The 16,702-nt window shown below is 41.7% G+C and overlaps 1 protein-coding gene across 2 annotated transcripts; it reads right to left on the reverse strand.

The window, feature by feature from the left end:
• Nucleotides 1–5,630: 5,630 nt before the first annotated feature.
• Nucleotides 5,631–15,436, reverse strand: kras (v-Ki-ras2 Kirsten rat sarcoma viral oncogene homolog). 2 transcript variants are annotated; one of them, XM_061284138.1, is made up of 6 exons: nucleotides 14,945–15,436; nucleotides 13,446–13,563; nucleotides 12,568–12,746; nucleotides 12,088–12,247; nucleotides 10,556–10,680; nucleotides 5,631–7,743 (listed from the first exon to the last, which is right to left on the reverse strand). In XM_061284138.1, the coding sequence occupies exons 2-5, from the start codon at nucleotides 13,554–13,556 to the stop codon at nucleotides 10,561–10,563; spliced, it is 570 nt and encodes a 189-aa protein (XP_061140122.1). In that variant the 5' UTR covers nucleotides 13,557–13,563; nucleotides 14,945–15,436; the 3' UTR covers nucleotides 5,631–7,743; nucleotides 10,556–10,560. The 2 variants fall into 2 exon arrangements, with proteins under 2 accessions (XP_061140122.1, XP_061140123.1); XM_061284139.1 differs by lacking the exon at nucleotides 10,556–10,680 and having other exon boundaries at nucleotides 14,945–15,424.
• Nucleotides 15,437–16,702: the final 1,266 nt, after the last annotated feature.

Below are 16,702 nucleotides of genomic sequence, written 5' to 3' on the forward strand. Positions count from 1 at the left end.
CTGACTCCCTTCCCACTCCCTTTCCCTTCAATAAATCCTGGTTCAAGTCGCCCTGGCTCACCTCATTCCTGACATTGACATATGGTACACAATTTTCCATGTGTTCTTTATTATATTAAAGCTTTTTGACAATAAATATTTCAGCATTGGGTAGAATCCTTGCACTCCCAAATCCTCACATTTCAGAACCCCCATCCCCAAAATGCATGTCTTTGATATTGTCAAAGAGCAATTTTCAACACTTAAGAATACTGCATCCACGTGGACACTAACAAATAGTATCTATTTCTGAAGAAATATGTAATTGACAAAATTTGGACAACGGTGAAGGTAATGCTATACTATTTACTCACATTGTATACAGAAGGTTCAAGTGGAAATGTATTGCCTTGAGAGCGTCCTTCCCATTATTTCATACCTTAAACTGGTGAAAAGAAAGAAGAAAAAAGTTTGCGTACCGAGCCAAACGGTCTTCTGAGGATGCCATCTGCTCTGCCCTCCACTCGGCCCTCACCCACCTGGAGAGGAGGGACTCGTATGTGAGATTGCTGTTTGTGGACTTCAGTTCTGCCTTCAACACCATTGTGCCACAACGCCTCATCAGCAAACTTGACGCGCTGGGCCTCAGTACCTACCTCTGCAACTGGCTACTGGACTTCCTCTGTCAGAGGCCACAGGTAGTACGTGTTGGCGACAAAATCTCCGCCAGCATCACGCTGAGCACGGGGGCCCCCCAAGGCTGCGTGCTCAGTCCGCTGCTCTTTACCCTCCTGACGCATGACTGCACTGCAACCTACAGCGACAACCGCATCGTGAAGTTTGCTGACGACACGACTCTGGTGGGTCTCATCACCAAGGGAGACGAGACTCAATACAGGCTGGAGGTTGACCTTCTGACCACGTGGTGCAGGGACAACAACCTCCTGCTGAACGTCGACAAGACCAAGGAAATTGTTGTGGACTTCCGGAAGGGTCACACCCAACACCTGCCGCTGACCATCGACGGTGCTGTGGTGGAGAGAGTGAGCAGCGCCAAGTTCCTGGGGGTGCACATCAGTGAGGATCTCTCCTGGTCCACCAACACCGCATCACTGGCAAAGAAAGCCCAGCGCCGCCTGTACTTCCTGCGGAAACTCAGGCGAGCGAGCGCTCCTCCGGCCGTCATGACTGCATTTTACCGCGGCACCATTGAGAGCGTCCTCTCCAGCTGTATTGCTGTTTGGGGTGGCGGCTGCACTGACTACAACTTGAAGCAACTTGAAGCCTGCAGCGCATAGTGAACACGGCTGGTAAGATTGCTGGTGCTTCGCTCCCCTCCTTGAAGGACATTTACACCTCCCATCTCACCCGCAAGGCGACCACGATTGTGAGTGATGTGAGTCACCCCGCTCACTCTTTGTTCGAGCTTCTGCCCTCTGGGAAGAGGTACAGAAGCCTGCGCTCCCGCACCACCAGACTCTCAAACAGCTTCATACTCCAGGCTGTTAGGATCCTGAACTCGCTCCCCCGTTCTGCGTAGCGTCTTGTACTTTTACTGTCTGTACTGTCTGTATGCACACTGGCTCTTATTTGTTGTGTTATCTGTTTATTTATTATTTATTATTACTCTTATTATTTATTGTTTGTGCCTTTTTGTTTGTTTTTTACTTTTGCGCTATGCTTGCTGGCTCCGTTTTGCTCCTCTTATTTATTGTGTTATCTGTTTATTTATTATTTATTCATCACTCTTACTATTGATTGTTTGAATTTCTGCCTTCTTGTTTTTATATTGTGTCGCGTACTTGTATGTCTATCGTGTTATGTCTCTCGTCACCGTGGGATAGAGAAAAACGTAATTTCGGTCTCTTTGTGTGTTGTGACATGTGGAGAGATTGACAATAAAGCTGACTTTGACTTTGACTTTGAAAATAGACATACAGATGGAAAGAGATAGACTGGATAGGTCTATCTTCCTTCGATGCAAAATAAAATATTCCACCAAAGCAGTGGTCTCCGAGTTGCTTCTTGGTGGTCCCTTGGACAAAACCAGTTGAAAACCCCAGTGTTAACTGACAAAGACATTGTCTCAAGCCAAGCCAATAAATGTGAGCTAAATACTTGGATTAAAGCAGTGCTTCTCAAATAGTGGGGCGCGCCCCCCTTGGGGGGGTGCGGTGCTATTCCTGGGGGGGCGCGTGTGACCCTGGGGAACAGGCTTTTTTTTTGGCAGTACTAGAATAAAGTGTAATTGCGCGTTTACTACAGCAGGGGGCAGTGGCGCTCTCATTGTTACTTCTGTCACGTTTGCGACAGTGCAACATTTTACGACTTGCAAGACAAGTTAGGATAGTCACGGTGGGGAGGGGGGGCGCGAATAGTTTTCTTCTTGCTAGGGGGGGGCGTAACAGAAAATAATTGAGAAGCACTGGTTTAAATAAAGGTTAACCTAAAAAAAAAAAAAAAAAAAAAAAAAAGTGAACCCTGAACTTTGAACCCGCGGTGACCCGCGGTGACCCCGTGGTGACCCCGTGGTGACCCCGTGGTGACCCCTGGGTGACCTTTGAACCCTGAACTTTCAACTCTAGTTAAAGATCGAAAATGTGCACATGACCCCGTGAACTTTGAACCGACCTTTGACCCCTGGGTGAACTTTGAACCGTAAACTTTGACCTTTGACCCCTAGCTAATTACGTTTTTTTTTTTTTTTTTAAACCGGCATAGCAGAACGATCCATGGTCTTCAGATGCCGCGCTGTCGCCATCTCCTGGTCAGTTAGTGAAATGCTTTTGCTGATGTTTTTTTTCTCTCAATTAAAACAAATCAATTAGCCAGTTGGTTTTCTTTATTTAATATCTATTATCAGACAAAACCAAATTGTGAATCAGTCACCTAGGCTATAGCAGAACAAACAATCCATGGTCTTCAGATGCCACGCTGTCGCCATCTCCTGGTCAGCTAGTGAAATGCTTTTGCTGTTTTTTTTCCCTCTCAATTAAAACAAATCAATCAGCCAGTTGGCTTTCTTTATTTAATATCTGATATCAGACAAAACCAAATTGTGAATCAGTCGCCTAGGCTATAGCAGAACAAACAATCCATGGTCTTCAGATGCCACGCTGTCGCCATCTCCTGGTCAGCTAGTGAAATGCTTTTGCTGTTTTTTTTTCCCTCTCAATTAAAACAAATCAATCAGCCAGTTGGCTTTCTTTATTTAATATCTGATATCAGACAAAACCAAATTGTGAATCAGTCACCTAGGCTATAGCAGAACAAACAATCCATGGTCTTCAGATGCCACGCTGTCGCCATCTCCTGGTCAGCTAGTGAAATGCTTTTGCTGTTTTTTTTTCCTCTCAATTGAAACAAATCAATCAGCCAGTTGGTTTTCTTTATTTAATCTCTGATATCAGACAAAACCAAATTGTGAATCAGTCACCTAGGCCAGTGCTTCTCAAATAGTGGGGCGCGCCCCCCTTGGGGTGTGCTATTCCTGGGGGGGCGCGTGTGACCCTGGGGAACAGGCTTTTTTTTGGGCAGTACTAGTCAGAGAGAGTCAGAGTCAGCTTTATTGTCAATTCCTTCATGCCAAGACACACAAAGAAATCGAAATTACGTTTCCTCCATCCCACGGTGACGAGACACAGTACACGAGTAACATACAAGTAAACAACGGGGGAGAGAGTTCAGGACGCCAAAAGCCTGAAGATCACAAACTTCGCCAGAGGCGAGCAGTGCTTGCATCCCACCACAGAGTCCCGGCACCATTCGTCACGGATGTAGACACGCATTCCACCTCCTCGCGATGTTCCCCCTCGTACAATGGCCCGGTCCGCCCGATAGCACGCTAGCCGCTCCAGATGCACAGCAGTTACGCACTGTCCGTTTCATAGATCTCAGCAGGCATGTTGATGCCCAGCGATCGAACGTTCGCCCGAAGAAAGGAAGGCACGGCCGGTCGAGCTGGGTTGGCCGCCAGCCTGGCCCGGACGCCCCCGCTCTCGCTTCAGGACGGAGCAGACCGAGCGCCTTTAATGTCCCTGCTTCAAAGTCCAGATCGCCACAAAACTCGCTTCCGCCGATGTCGAGCTGAACCAGCCCGCTGTACTTGTAGCACAACCCGGTGCGACGAGACGAACACACAAAACTGTCGGACAAACCCACATTAAACGACAAAACAAAACACCGTTCGGGACAGAGAGAGGCCGCTGCGTGTGCACGCCGCCATCAATAAAGTGTAATTGCGCGTTTACTACAGCAGGGGGCAGTGGCGCTCTCATTGTTACTTCTGTCACGTTTGCGACAGTGCAACATTTTACGACTTACAAGACAAGTTAGGATAGTCACGGTGGGGAGGGGGGGCGCGAATAGTTTTCTTCTTGCTAGGGGGGGGGCGTAACAGAAAATAATTGAGAAGCACTGGATTAAAGTAAAGGTCGCCATAGCAACACTTCATCTTGGCACTTGGATGTGCTTGTAATGCACATCAAAGAACGTTTTGAAGGTGCATTTTGAATTCCTGCTTCTTCTGACAGGGGCACTCTGCCAGATATTCCCATCAGAGCAGAGCCTCAAAATTCATGCATTGGCTGGCACTGGCATTGCAATTTAGAAGAACCAGCAAGTCTGCATCTGTATCCAGTTGGTGCACCACTGCATGGATTTTGTTTTTTGCAGGTGGCTACTGTTGAAGCCTATTTGAGCATATACTAGTCCATGTGCTTGACACCCATCTTAAAAGATCCATATCATGCTAACCCCCCCCCCCCCCCCCCCCCCCCACAAACACACAAACTCCGAATGCAGCACCCTTAAACCTCTGATCCTAGAATCGCTCCTGCATTTTATTATAACAAATAGATCCAGCAGGATAGGCACTTGTATTGGAGAATGCATCTTGTCACCTCTATTTATTAAAATAAGTGTGGAAACTAGGTTATATAAACGTCAATGCTTCCTCCCACAGTTGGTCGTTATCTGTCAGTCTTGACAAATGGAGGTGAAGGGTCCCACCTCTTTTACTCCTATCTGAAGATTGGTTATTGGGCACGACGTTGTGCGCGTATTCAGATTCAGTATCAAACTAATAATGATTAGAACCCCCACACCACCACCACCCCCATATATTAGTCTGTCTACTTGTCTTTTTATAGTGTCTGCCAACCCTTATTGAGCCAAGATACATAATTTCACATTGGAAAAAGAAATTGCTGCATGTTCAGCAAAGTGGCTGACAAAAAGTGGATTTAAGGGGAAGAGCAATTGATTGTTCTGCCCATTATATATGTGGTTTGCATAGATAGAAGTTGTTTGTTTGTTTGTTTTTAATAGAAAATAAATGTGGATGGTCACAAAATTGATGACAACTTCCTGCGCCATACGAATGTGCCACTGCACACTGGCTGGGAATTTATCTTACAGGACTGCATGAACATTGCACCCTACTGGCCAAACGTGATAGCAAGAAAAAAATCTGTTTCGCATTTTTATTATTTTGTTTTTATACACAGGTCAGCAATAGCTTATGAAAAGACAAAAACCAATTGAATTACCATTTTAAAACTGCGGGAAATGAAGTGCATTTCAGAGTTAAATGCCTACAGATAATTAATTCTACAGTATAATTGAAAACCTTAAAAAAAAAAACAGTCTGCTTACTTTTGATGTTCTTTAATACACATTAAATAGGAGTGGTGAGATTCATGGCAAAAAATAGACGCATTTGAGATCAGATTACCACCCGACATGTTGCAAAGTGGCCATTCATTCACTCCCCTAACCCTGGACACAGACACACTAGTCACATACTAAGCACAGAGAAAGTCCATTAAAGCAACATTCTGGACAACACACAGCAATTTACAAAATATGCACCTTTCAGTATCACAACTATACAAAGGTTCATAACATATGATCAAGGTTTAAGTGATTCATGTGAGAAATCAAATCAGCTGTTGGCACACAATCAGGGTTCAAAACAAAACACTTAACAGGTAAAAGACAACCTTTAAAAGCCTTCAAAATGCCTAGGCTGACCCCCAGTGGAACTTTAAACTGGTGCAGCGACATCCTGAGTGGCCTGTGCCGTGCCGTCTAGGCAAACATAATGGGGCCACTAACTTCGAACCAGCAAAACACTGATTGTGAAAGTCTTCAAATGGGGCGCCGTCATTAAACCGGCTTTCTGGGAACAAACTCAATGAAGAATCAAAGCACTTGTAAAAGGCAAAGGTCTCTTATTGAAACTCTGAAATGTTCAAAAAGCTTCCTGTGCATTTTCTGAGCACGTTGTCAATCGAAACGTCTCCCTCCCATCTACAAAAGAATCTGATGCAAACCTGGAAGGCAGACCCATCTGCTAAAGGGAACGAAGCTCAAATCAAACATGGAAAGGCAAAATATAAGCTGACCCACAAGAGAAGTTTGTACTTTTTTTTTTAAACAATATTGCCCAAAAGAGGCTAATTTTATGGCAAGTTGTGCCTCATTTACAACTTAGCATCATTTACATACAAACAACGTTGTCACGAAAAGTGAGCAATTACTTTGCTGAATAACTTCTTTCTAAAGTAGTCTGAAATCATTGGAACAGTTTGAAGGGACTAAATCCTTTAAAGGAAAACCTGATAACAAGCAGCATATAAGAAAGCTGCATTCTACCGCTCACAACCACAAACACTGCCTGGTCGCTTTTAATAGTATTTCTAATCTTTAGGTCTGAAGAGGATATATTGGAATATGCAAAATCTCATTTTACCTAAAAACAATGAGAACGTTGTGATTTATATATATATATATATATATATATATATATATATATATATATATATATATATATATATATATAAAAAAAAAAAAGTGGTCCTACACATTATGTCTGCCTTTGACTGCTTGGGGGGGAGGGGGGAGAAAAAAAGATTGAGAGAAAAAATTCCTACAATCAAACCTTTAACATATAAACAACAGCACATAGGAAATAAGGTGTTACTTTTGTGGGTGTGTAAAACCCAGCAAATAAAGCACAGATCTAACAAGGATCGTAAAATTAGTCATGTACGAACAACAAAGTAAACATTACAGAAGACTTGATCTTGACTTGCCCTTCCAATCAACCACACACTTCATGCATGTCCTCTGAGGAAAAATGCATGCATGCAAAAAAAAAAAAATACAAAGACACCACTCCCCACAAAATACAAACAAATCATTAATTGCTATTTTAACTTGTTAGAACTTTTGAAGACTAGTAAAGGAGTTCATCATCATGCATACATATCAGTGAAATTAGCACATACGAGGGACCAATTGTTGTTCTTTGGCATGCCATGACAAAAACCTATGGCTGAAGACTCAATTATCATGGAAAAGGTTGACAGGCATGTGCCGTGACATAATTTACCAACAGCCGGGGGGGGCGGGGCCTTGTTAAATCAACATCACCCATAAAAATCAAACCAATGCGTGTGAGAAACTGCCACTATACAAGAAATAAAGCTTATTGGTGTCCATGTAGCAAAGAATAAGAAGGCAGACAAAGTGGGTCAGCTTTAGTATTGGTTACAGAGGGTATTGAGAAAGAGGCTAATAATTTAGTGTGATGTACAAAATGTATTACTTTCTCTGTTCAACATAGTTTCTTTTTCGGATTTTTCACATGAGTGTGCACTTTGTCTTGGACTTCTTTTTCTTCTTTTTGCCCTCCTTGCTCATCTTCTCCTTATGCTTGCGGATTTCTCGTACTAACGTGTAAAAGGCATCGTCGACTCCCTGCAAGAACAAAGCAAAGAAGGTTACTACTGTGACATCAGACACAGCGACACAATTCAAGGGCAATTTTATTATTGCCAATGGTTAGATGGAAAGGTCAATCATTTCCTCTCCAATTGCACAAAAAGTAGCTGCAGTTACTTTCAAGAAATAAAATGTGAATCCATTTGAACTGATCGACTCTTCTGAATGGATTACGTTGACAGATGTCCACAAGAAAAGGGAGTGGACCATTTCCCGCGGGGTTAAAATCTTCAATTTGGAGCTAGCTAAACTTGTATTGGAACATTACAAACATACACTATCTACTACTACTCACAAATAACAGTAATATATTTAGCTTTGGGTAAAATTTCAGAATTAATCTAGACTCCACTATGACCATTACTACTCAAATTAAACTGAGCTCTAAACATTTGAATATAAATGTCCATCTTTTCAATGTTCCTGTACTTGAAAAACTTGCTGTTCTTCAACAAGGAGCTAAACAGAAAATGTTCCAATAAGAAAGTATGAAGCATGAATCAAAAAGACAAACATCGAAGGACATCCACTTTGATGCTTTTCTGTGACTCTTCCAGTTTCTGTTTCTCAACTTGTGCAAAAAGTACCGAAACAGAGACGGTCCAATGAAGTTCACCTTAAAGGTTATCGTAAATTTTAGCTTCAAACTACAATTTCACCTGGAAGTGGAATATCCTTAAATTGTTGTGAGTAGTCTATGTACAGGAAATGTTTTTTATTCTATGGGGAAATAAACAATATCAGCGTAAATGCAGCTACCTTTTGGTGAGAACAGTGTTAATAATGTAATAATTGTGCAGTGCCTTCAGGTTGACAGGAGGAAAAAAAGGGGAATTACCAAGAGGAATTTGTGTCAGCAGGGAAAAGTAACAAAAAAAAAAAAATCACGCGCTTTGACCTCCACTCACGAGACGTGAGCCAACTTCTCGTCGCAGCCACAACACACCTCCCTCCCGGAAAGATCTCAGCCAAGGATTGAGTCCCAAATTCAGAGTGATCTCTATTAATTATCCAGGTTGGCTTCAGAGCACAGACATCTTTCAGTGTGTTGATTTCAGCGCAATGATGTTACTTTCTTGCACACGAGTAGCTTGGCCAAACTGCTGATAGGGAGGCCTTTTGCTCCTCAACGGAATAAATTGTGACTTAAATGACACATCTGAATCAAAACTTAATGTGAATTTATCATGCCATCATTTGTAATAACGGAAAATGTTCATATTAAATTCAAAGCTTTGTGAATCACCCCGCTACAATGTAGAAGGTATGGCAAAATCATATTCCTCTTTTAGTATAATATGAAGAAACTTTGACTTATTTTTGGTCAAGGAGTGTTTCTTTTGTAAATTTGCTGGTGTGCACGTGTCTCATCACCATTAGGGCTGGAACAACAAATCAACAAACGCAAGTGTTGGCAATGAATTTCATAATGACTTTAGAGTCCTTGATGACCTACTCTGGATGTTTTGTTTTTTTAATCTGGGTGGAAAGATGAATACTTTGAGAAAACCCACGCAGGCACAGGCAGAATATGCAAACGAGGGCTGGCAAGATCAGTCATCAAAATGACATCAACAATAATAAAAACAATGCCTTTGTCTTAATTTTTCACTTTAGTTCCAGGTACCATCACTTCACTTTATTGAATTGTCCCTTACAGGGCGATTTGGTTTGCAGCACAAAATAGGCATAAAATAAAAACCTAGACATATTTTGGTTTTCTCTAGTGGTGCCTTTTCCAAATTTTACTTTCAATGTTTTGTTTCAATCCCAGATAGGAATTATTTTCTTTCTTTTTTTTTTAATAGTTACTTAATATTCACTGAGCAACTTCTCGGAGTGGATTGTTTTTTGGGTTGATTTTAAAATGCCAAAAATGTTAAGACCACCATATTGCCTTCAACCTAATGGCACCATCACCAAGTTTGTGGTAGCCATAACAAAAACTCTCTAGTTTGAATTTTGGAATTTATGACTTTTGAATTGTGAGGCATCATCCAGTCATCAATCAGTTTTTAACTTGCCAATTTTTTAATGCGCCGTTTATGGACAAAGAGATGGATTTTCTCTGTTTTTCATTGATCAAAAACAATTGACGGATTACTTGACTGAAATAATCCGCTGCAACCCTAATTACTATCAAATTTCGTGCCACAAAATTAGATACAGCTGTCCAACCCAAGAAAGCCAAAACAAGAAATGTGTCCAATATTCAACCTTTATAAAGAAAAGGCTCACTTTTGATCCATCCATCAGTCCATCTTTTATTTCATGCACAGCAGAGCATGTGGTGGAGCACACCTGCGGTTCCACTCTTGGCTTTGCCCTTTTGCATGTGCTGCTATCACTTGATGAAATTTCTCAGGCTCCTTCAGTCTCCCCTCCCCACATCCCTAAGACATGTTAACATGTAAGGATGGATGGATGGATGTAGGGATGGATGGAGTGTGGTTTGATTATTTCATTAGCTTGTGCACATGTACCTACTGTAATGTCACAGCCAGCGAGTGTGTGGAAATAATTGAAAAACCAGTGCGCCCCAGATTGGACCAAGAATATACAAGCGAGAGAAGAAAATTCAACTACATCAAGTCAGAGTGACACCAACTTTAGATTACATTAAGCCATGACACAGAGATACAGACGCCTGTTAGCACCTCACCACAGCCCCAGTAGAAATCACGGAGAATCAAACACCACTTCGCCTTAGTCTCCACCATCCAGTTGGAACGCACAAAGACAGAGGAGCCGGTGGTGGGGGCGGAGGGTTGAGGCTGCTGACACTTACCCCATTCACATCACAACACACTTTTTAAGCTTGACACAGCGCGGAGTCTTTTCTTCCTTGCTGAGCTTATTGAGGCGGTACTGCCTGATCTCCCGAACCAGAGTGTAAAAGGCATCTTCCACTCTCTGCAGCATGAGACACAACTTCCCTCAGTAGTGACCAAAGCACGTTGAACAACTTCATACAGCGTATGGACACAAACGGTGGAAAGGAGGCTTCGGGTGGCTCAACCAGCAGTCAACTCAAGTTCTATGCAAGTCAACTGGGAAAACTTACCTCCTTCTGATTGTGGTTATCTTCCATTTTATTTACCCATTCTAACTTTTAGCATGACAATACATTGTTTAAGTCATGACTATACACAAAATATTTGTATCATTCGTATGCATCATGTTTTTTTTTGTCATTCAAGTTTTTAACTTAATTCAAGAACATTGTTCATTGTAGTCTTAATGTCTGTCTGCTTGAAAGGTTTAATCATCCACAAGGGAAATCTACACAAGGAAAACAAACCCAAGGCAAAGCAGGCTTTGAAATCAGAGATATCAAAGGTGGAGTGAAACAGCATCACCTTGTGGGGGAAATTGCATTAGTGAACTTGTGCAGAACTGATGCGGAAATCGGAAAGTAAATCATGTTGATTCCACCATAACAGAACAAATCAGAGCGACCAATCAAGGAACCGGCTCACTGCTTCAGCCACTCAGTCACCAATCACAACATTTTCTTCATCAGATGAACCCAATGAAACCATGGGAAGTATTCCAACACCCAGTTGTTGTTACTACAATCAATTACCCTGAACCTCATTCAAAGACAAATTACTGACATTGATCAGTTACAGTGGGCGATAAAATGGCCCGCTTTGCGTGAGGCCCGCAATTAATCACACATATTCATCACCCAGTTTCATGGCATTAGTATACCGTGACGAATGAACTTTCAATTCATCCGGAATACCGACACTTTTCTCTTTTGCGCCCTTGTGTCAGATCATCTCTGAGGCACCATAATGCACATACTTCACCTACTGTGCTTCAACAATAGGTCATATTATATTAGTTCACTACTAGATGGCATTGAAACATCTAAAAGTTCTACAATTTGTCTAATTAGGAGGGAAAGCCCCATAAAGAAAACGCAAACCTGTCTTTTTAAATCTGGTGTAAAAATAATATGTATGGCATGGTTTTCCTACTTCAGGACCTCGACGACTTGCTGTACGTGATAATAAAAATAAAAGATACTGCACTTTATATTTGCTTGTGCTGTCTGTGAAATCGTAAAATTGGTATACAAGTATTACAAAAGTGCAAAAAAAAAAAAAAAAAAAGGGGGGCGGGGGGCTAATTTATCAAACACTTTTACACCGCACTGTAAAAGCAACGTTGCTGATAAACCAAGGCGAACTTGTGAAATACACCTAAGTGAGGAGGACCATATGATAAAAGATGTAGAAAACTACAACTGGTTAAAATAAACTGCACTGAAAAGGCTCACGTGCATACATGTGTACCTGCCTGGACTCATACCTGTCTGGTTTTTGCTGAGGTCTCAATGAAGGGAATGCCGTAGCTTCGTGCTAAGTCCTGAGCCTGCTTGGTGTCCACTGTCCGGGACGGGAGATCACACTTGTTGCCCACCAGCACCATGGGGACATCCTCGGAGTCTTTCACCCGCTTTATTTGTTCTCTGGAATAACGACATTAATTTTGATTCAGTAAAAGCTTTGCACACTGTTATCAAATTACTATTGTCTCCCCGTTTCCAATAACAATGTAAACAGAGAGAAGGTTTTATGTAATAGCACTAACTATATTTTTGACACTCACAGCCATCCCATTTTGTCCATTGCGGCGCCCATTTCAGAATGACACCATGGACAAAAGGGGATAATTGTGAGACAATCGAGGGTGGGCTCCACATGACAGGTGAAGTCCATCCATCCATCATCTGAACAGCTTATCCTCGATTTTCCATAACACGTCCACCTCAAAGGATGATCTTTGTACCTGTAGTGGTGAATATCCTCAAAGGACTTGGTGTTGTTGATGGCAAAGACACAGAGGAAGCCCTCCCCTGTTCTCATATACTGATCTCTCATGGCGCTGTACTCCTCCTGACCTGCAGTGTCCAGGATGTCCAGTAGACACGTCTCCCCATCAATCACCACTTGTTTTCTGTAAGAGTCCTGAAACAGGAGAAAGCGACCAAATCGATTAATAAGAGCTTCATAAGACAACAAAATGTAAATAAAATAATTATTTAAATAAAACAACATCCACTCTTCACATCAGAAGGGGCTAACTCTTTGCCCAAACATCATACAGGTTATGTAGCTGCATATCTGGCCATGAAAATGATCATCACCCACTCAGTACTGCATTACAGTAGACATAACACTAATACAACAGGCAGGTGTTCAAGAGTGGTTCACAATGTTTGTGTGTGCTCGTGTTAAATTGTTAACAAGTTGGTTATGCTTAAATTGTTCGATTCTGACACGCATATCATAATATTTTGTATTCATTAAAAAAGGCAGTTTTATTTTTTGCAACCTCTGCTCATTTTTAAATGTGTTACGAGGCGCAGTTTTGGTACTGGTATCGAGGAACTTTATACAGGTATAGTATCAAAGTCAAAATGTTGGTTCCGTGACAACACTTTCTAAATATGGTCAGCCTCTAAGAAAGCTGGAAGACATGACAAGGACATTAAAACCTGTTTGGCGTCTTTAACACTTCAACTTGAAGAACATGTCAGAACTACACTTCCAGAGGTTATCATTGCGCTCATACTAAAATACACACAATGTGGAGGCAGGAATAAGAATAAAAATACATCTATTCATACACTAAAAATGCATAGCTATGCGTGTACACGTACTTACCTCAATGGTGGGGTCATATTCATCTACAAAGTGATTCTGGATGAGCTGAATGGTCAGTGCGCTCTTGCCAACGCCACCAGCTCCCACCACAACCAGTTTATATTCTGTCATGATTCACCTGCAGCAGCAAAAAAAAAGCATATCATCAGAAAGCAGTTATTTTAGCTATCCCCTAGTATTGCATAAATAACCAAGTTGCATGATGTTTGCTGAATTGCAATGTGAATCAAAACCAACAATACTGATGAATGTGCTGATTTTTTCACGACACTTAACGACTCTTGGAAGCATAACGCAACACTACGCTTCCCACTTTTTGTAGAACCGTCTGTCAATTTTTCCCCAGAGTCATTATCATCTTGAAAAAGAAGATGCACACTTACTTGAGAAGAAGGGCTATTTTGATAAATGTATGCCTATTGCGCTCGTTATCGTGTTTATATGCCAACTGCCTGCGATGCAAGTTCAGGTTCTGTAGACAAAATTCCATTCCTAGGTTACGCCTTTAGTAAAATGCCGACAAGATAGAAATCCTCATTACATGACTAAACTTAAGCATTGAGCCGCAAATACGATCATGATAGGAGATGGACGGATGAAATAAAGTAAATTATTTTAATTGCACTATATATTTTTTTTCACCATACACGTGACAACCGGTGTAGAAGTCAAAACATAGCACAAAATACTGTCGTTTGCTGTGATGCCTTAAGTAGCAGCTTACAAAATGATTACGGGTAGTATAACTTCAACTTAAAATATCAATTGGTATTGGAAAGTTCTCAAAAGTCCAGTCACCATGTGTAATACTTCACATTAGCACTTGTATTGTATACACACGTCGGCATGCGTATTTGCTAAAGTAACGCCCTTCTGACAATCTTATCTCTACATTATTTAGTTACATCGGATCTGATCGTCCGACTAATAGTAACTAACAACTAACTTAATGTATGTGCCACGTCGAAGCTCAAGCTTGCAACCCAAACTGGGTTTCGAACGTCCAAAGGAATTTGACTTCAAGGTACACCGAGAGCCTGAGCAGGGTTGCCAGGTTGGTGGAGTAAAAACCTCCGAACCCGGTGACAACCAGGCTACAGTATGCTAAAAGCTAGGTTAGCTTCGGAGCTAACCCGCGACCTTAAAACTACATTGACGTTCGTTTACAGAGTCATTGGCAAAAACAAGTGGTGAAATGCGACTGTCTATGCCTGCTGTGTTAGAAAATCAATGTCATTTATTGGGATTAAAGTTGGGGTTGCAAAATCCGACGCTACCATTGATAAGCTAGCCGAAAGGGCTGCATTGCAGGGCCGACACTCGTAGGTTCACAACTGGGCGTAGTTTGAGTTTACAATGAAAAGAGATCCTACTTCACAAACAACAACACACAACTTGACCACTACTTACGCATTGAACCATAAATTAAGAATGTGCATCACACATGTCAATAAACTGTAAAAGACGCCAACTACATGTCTCGTCCCCATTTGTCTTACCTTTAAACGAATGGAGTTCCGCGTCTGAAGTGGCGACAAACTGAGTCAAGCTGATCGTCCTCTCGTTTTACACGATGTCTGCATTGCCTGCTCCACAATGAAAGGCCCGCATGAAACCCGTTCACTTGGCGTCACAAGCACGCGGGATCGGGCAAAAACAAGTGAGCAAATTAATCGATTGAACTTTCCATTTGCTCCAGCGTCCGCCGGCCTAGTTGCTCAGGTTGGCCTCCTTTTGGCGAATATGGGCGGATACCGAGACGCACTTTACCCACAAAGCATCGCTAGTGAGTTCACTTTGTCCCACACCGCTTCAGCGCCCATCTATCGTGAATACAACCACTATAATGGAATTTCCATTAAAATCGCATGTTTTTATTCATGCGAAATGTATAACAACAATCACGTTATGTCTTTCAATACCGCCCCGCGAAATGATGGTTCGGTTGTTGGAAATCTTTTCCTGCTTGTTATAAAAAGCAGTGTGTATTTTAAGAAAGACAAAGTATACAAAGTTAATATTTGAGTCACGTGGTGTGTTTGAGAACAAGCTGCCGTGCGGCTGCCCTGCTGCAGACTCGAGTCAACAAAGTCTAGGGGGCGACTCCACTATATATAGGGGCTAAATATAACTGCAAAGTCCCCGTCAGACGTCATTCCAAGGCAGGGAAGTGATTTGGCAAGGCCTTGTCAGTTTTCCGACGCGTTCACTCGGATCCCTCCTGCGGGCTGAATTTGCATACACGAACCACATTTTACACGACGCACCCAAATAAAACGTCGTCTTAAAAATAATGCATGCTTACTATGCAATGTTTTTTATCCGCTGTTTTTACAAATGAACAAAATACAACGTTAGACGAATTTGGAAAAAAAAAAAAAAAATCCTAGGTCGTAATGTTATGTATATTTCTGAAGTCACTATTTTGTATACAAATCGCTTTATTTTCTATACAGGGTTGCGAACTGACTTTTTTATACCAATACCTCAAAACAAAACCAAGATGATCAACATTAAAATACAGTCGCATTGAACTGACGGACATGGATTATGTCACACTACCATGGGCTGCGACACGTCAAGACAACTCAAATCACCCACGACACGCTTATTGTGCTACATTTGTGTAGTTTGACATCGGCAACAAGACAGATTGCATTCTTAAGAAATTACCCTAACATAATAAAGCTGATTCTGATGTTTGAAAATATCCACTGTGCTGAAATCCATCCATCCATTCTCTATACCATTATTTTCTCTTTTCAAGTGTAACTGGAGCCAAACGTGTCGCCACCACTGGCCACTAAGAAACAGCCAGATACAAAAAAAAAAAATATGAAGGAAAGGCAAAACTCACTTTTTTTACAATACACACAAAAAAAAAATCAAACACATTTCATATTTCATTGCATATTAAGATTGTGTTGCTAACCCGCACATTTAAACTCCAACTCAGCATGCGTTTCATGCTAAAAAAAAAACCTAAATGGGACACTTAGTAGAACCAGTTTTAGGGACTGAGTATTGTTGAGTCATTGCTATTTTTTCCCTCTTGTGCACCTTTTGAAGTAAGCAACTGGGCAGAACGGGCAACTGTATTTAGTGGCTGGTTTGACAAAAGTTTCCAAAAGTGTCATCTTCTCGATTCAAATCGGGGCATTCTCATTTCGACACGGGATCTGTAGTTATTCAAATTTGCCACTGAGGGGCAGTCGTTTTCTGTTTTAGAAGGTTCTCAAAAGCATCTCTTGTCATTT

This window comes from Syngnathus typhle, linkage group LG7 (genome assembly GCF_033458585.1).
Source record: "Syngnathus typhle isolate RoL2023-S1 ecotype Sweden linkage group LG7, RoL_Styp_1.0, whole genome shotgun sequence".
NCBI lineage: Eukaryota > Metazoa > Chordata > Actinopteri > Syngnathiformes > Syngnathidae > Syngnathus > Syngnathus typhle.

Coding starts and splice junctions, on each gene's coding strand:
- kras (XM_061284138.1), bottom strand. CDS start 13,556: ATGACAGAATATAAACTGGTTGTGGTGGGAGCTGGTGGCGTTGGCAAG. Junction 12,248..12,567: donor GAGGATATTCACCACTACAG/GTACAAAGATCA, acceptor TCGTTATTCCAG/AGAACAAATAAAGCGGGTGA. Junction 10,681..12,087: donor CCTCAGCAAAAACCAGACAG/GTATGAGTCCAG, acceptor CTCATGCTGCAG/AGAGTGGAAGATGCCTTTTA.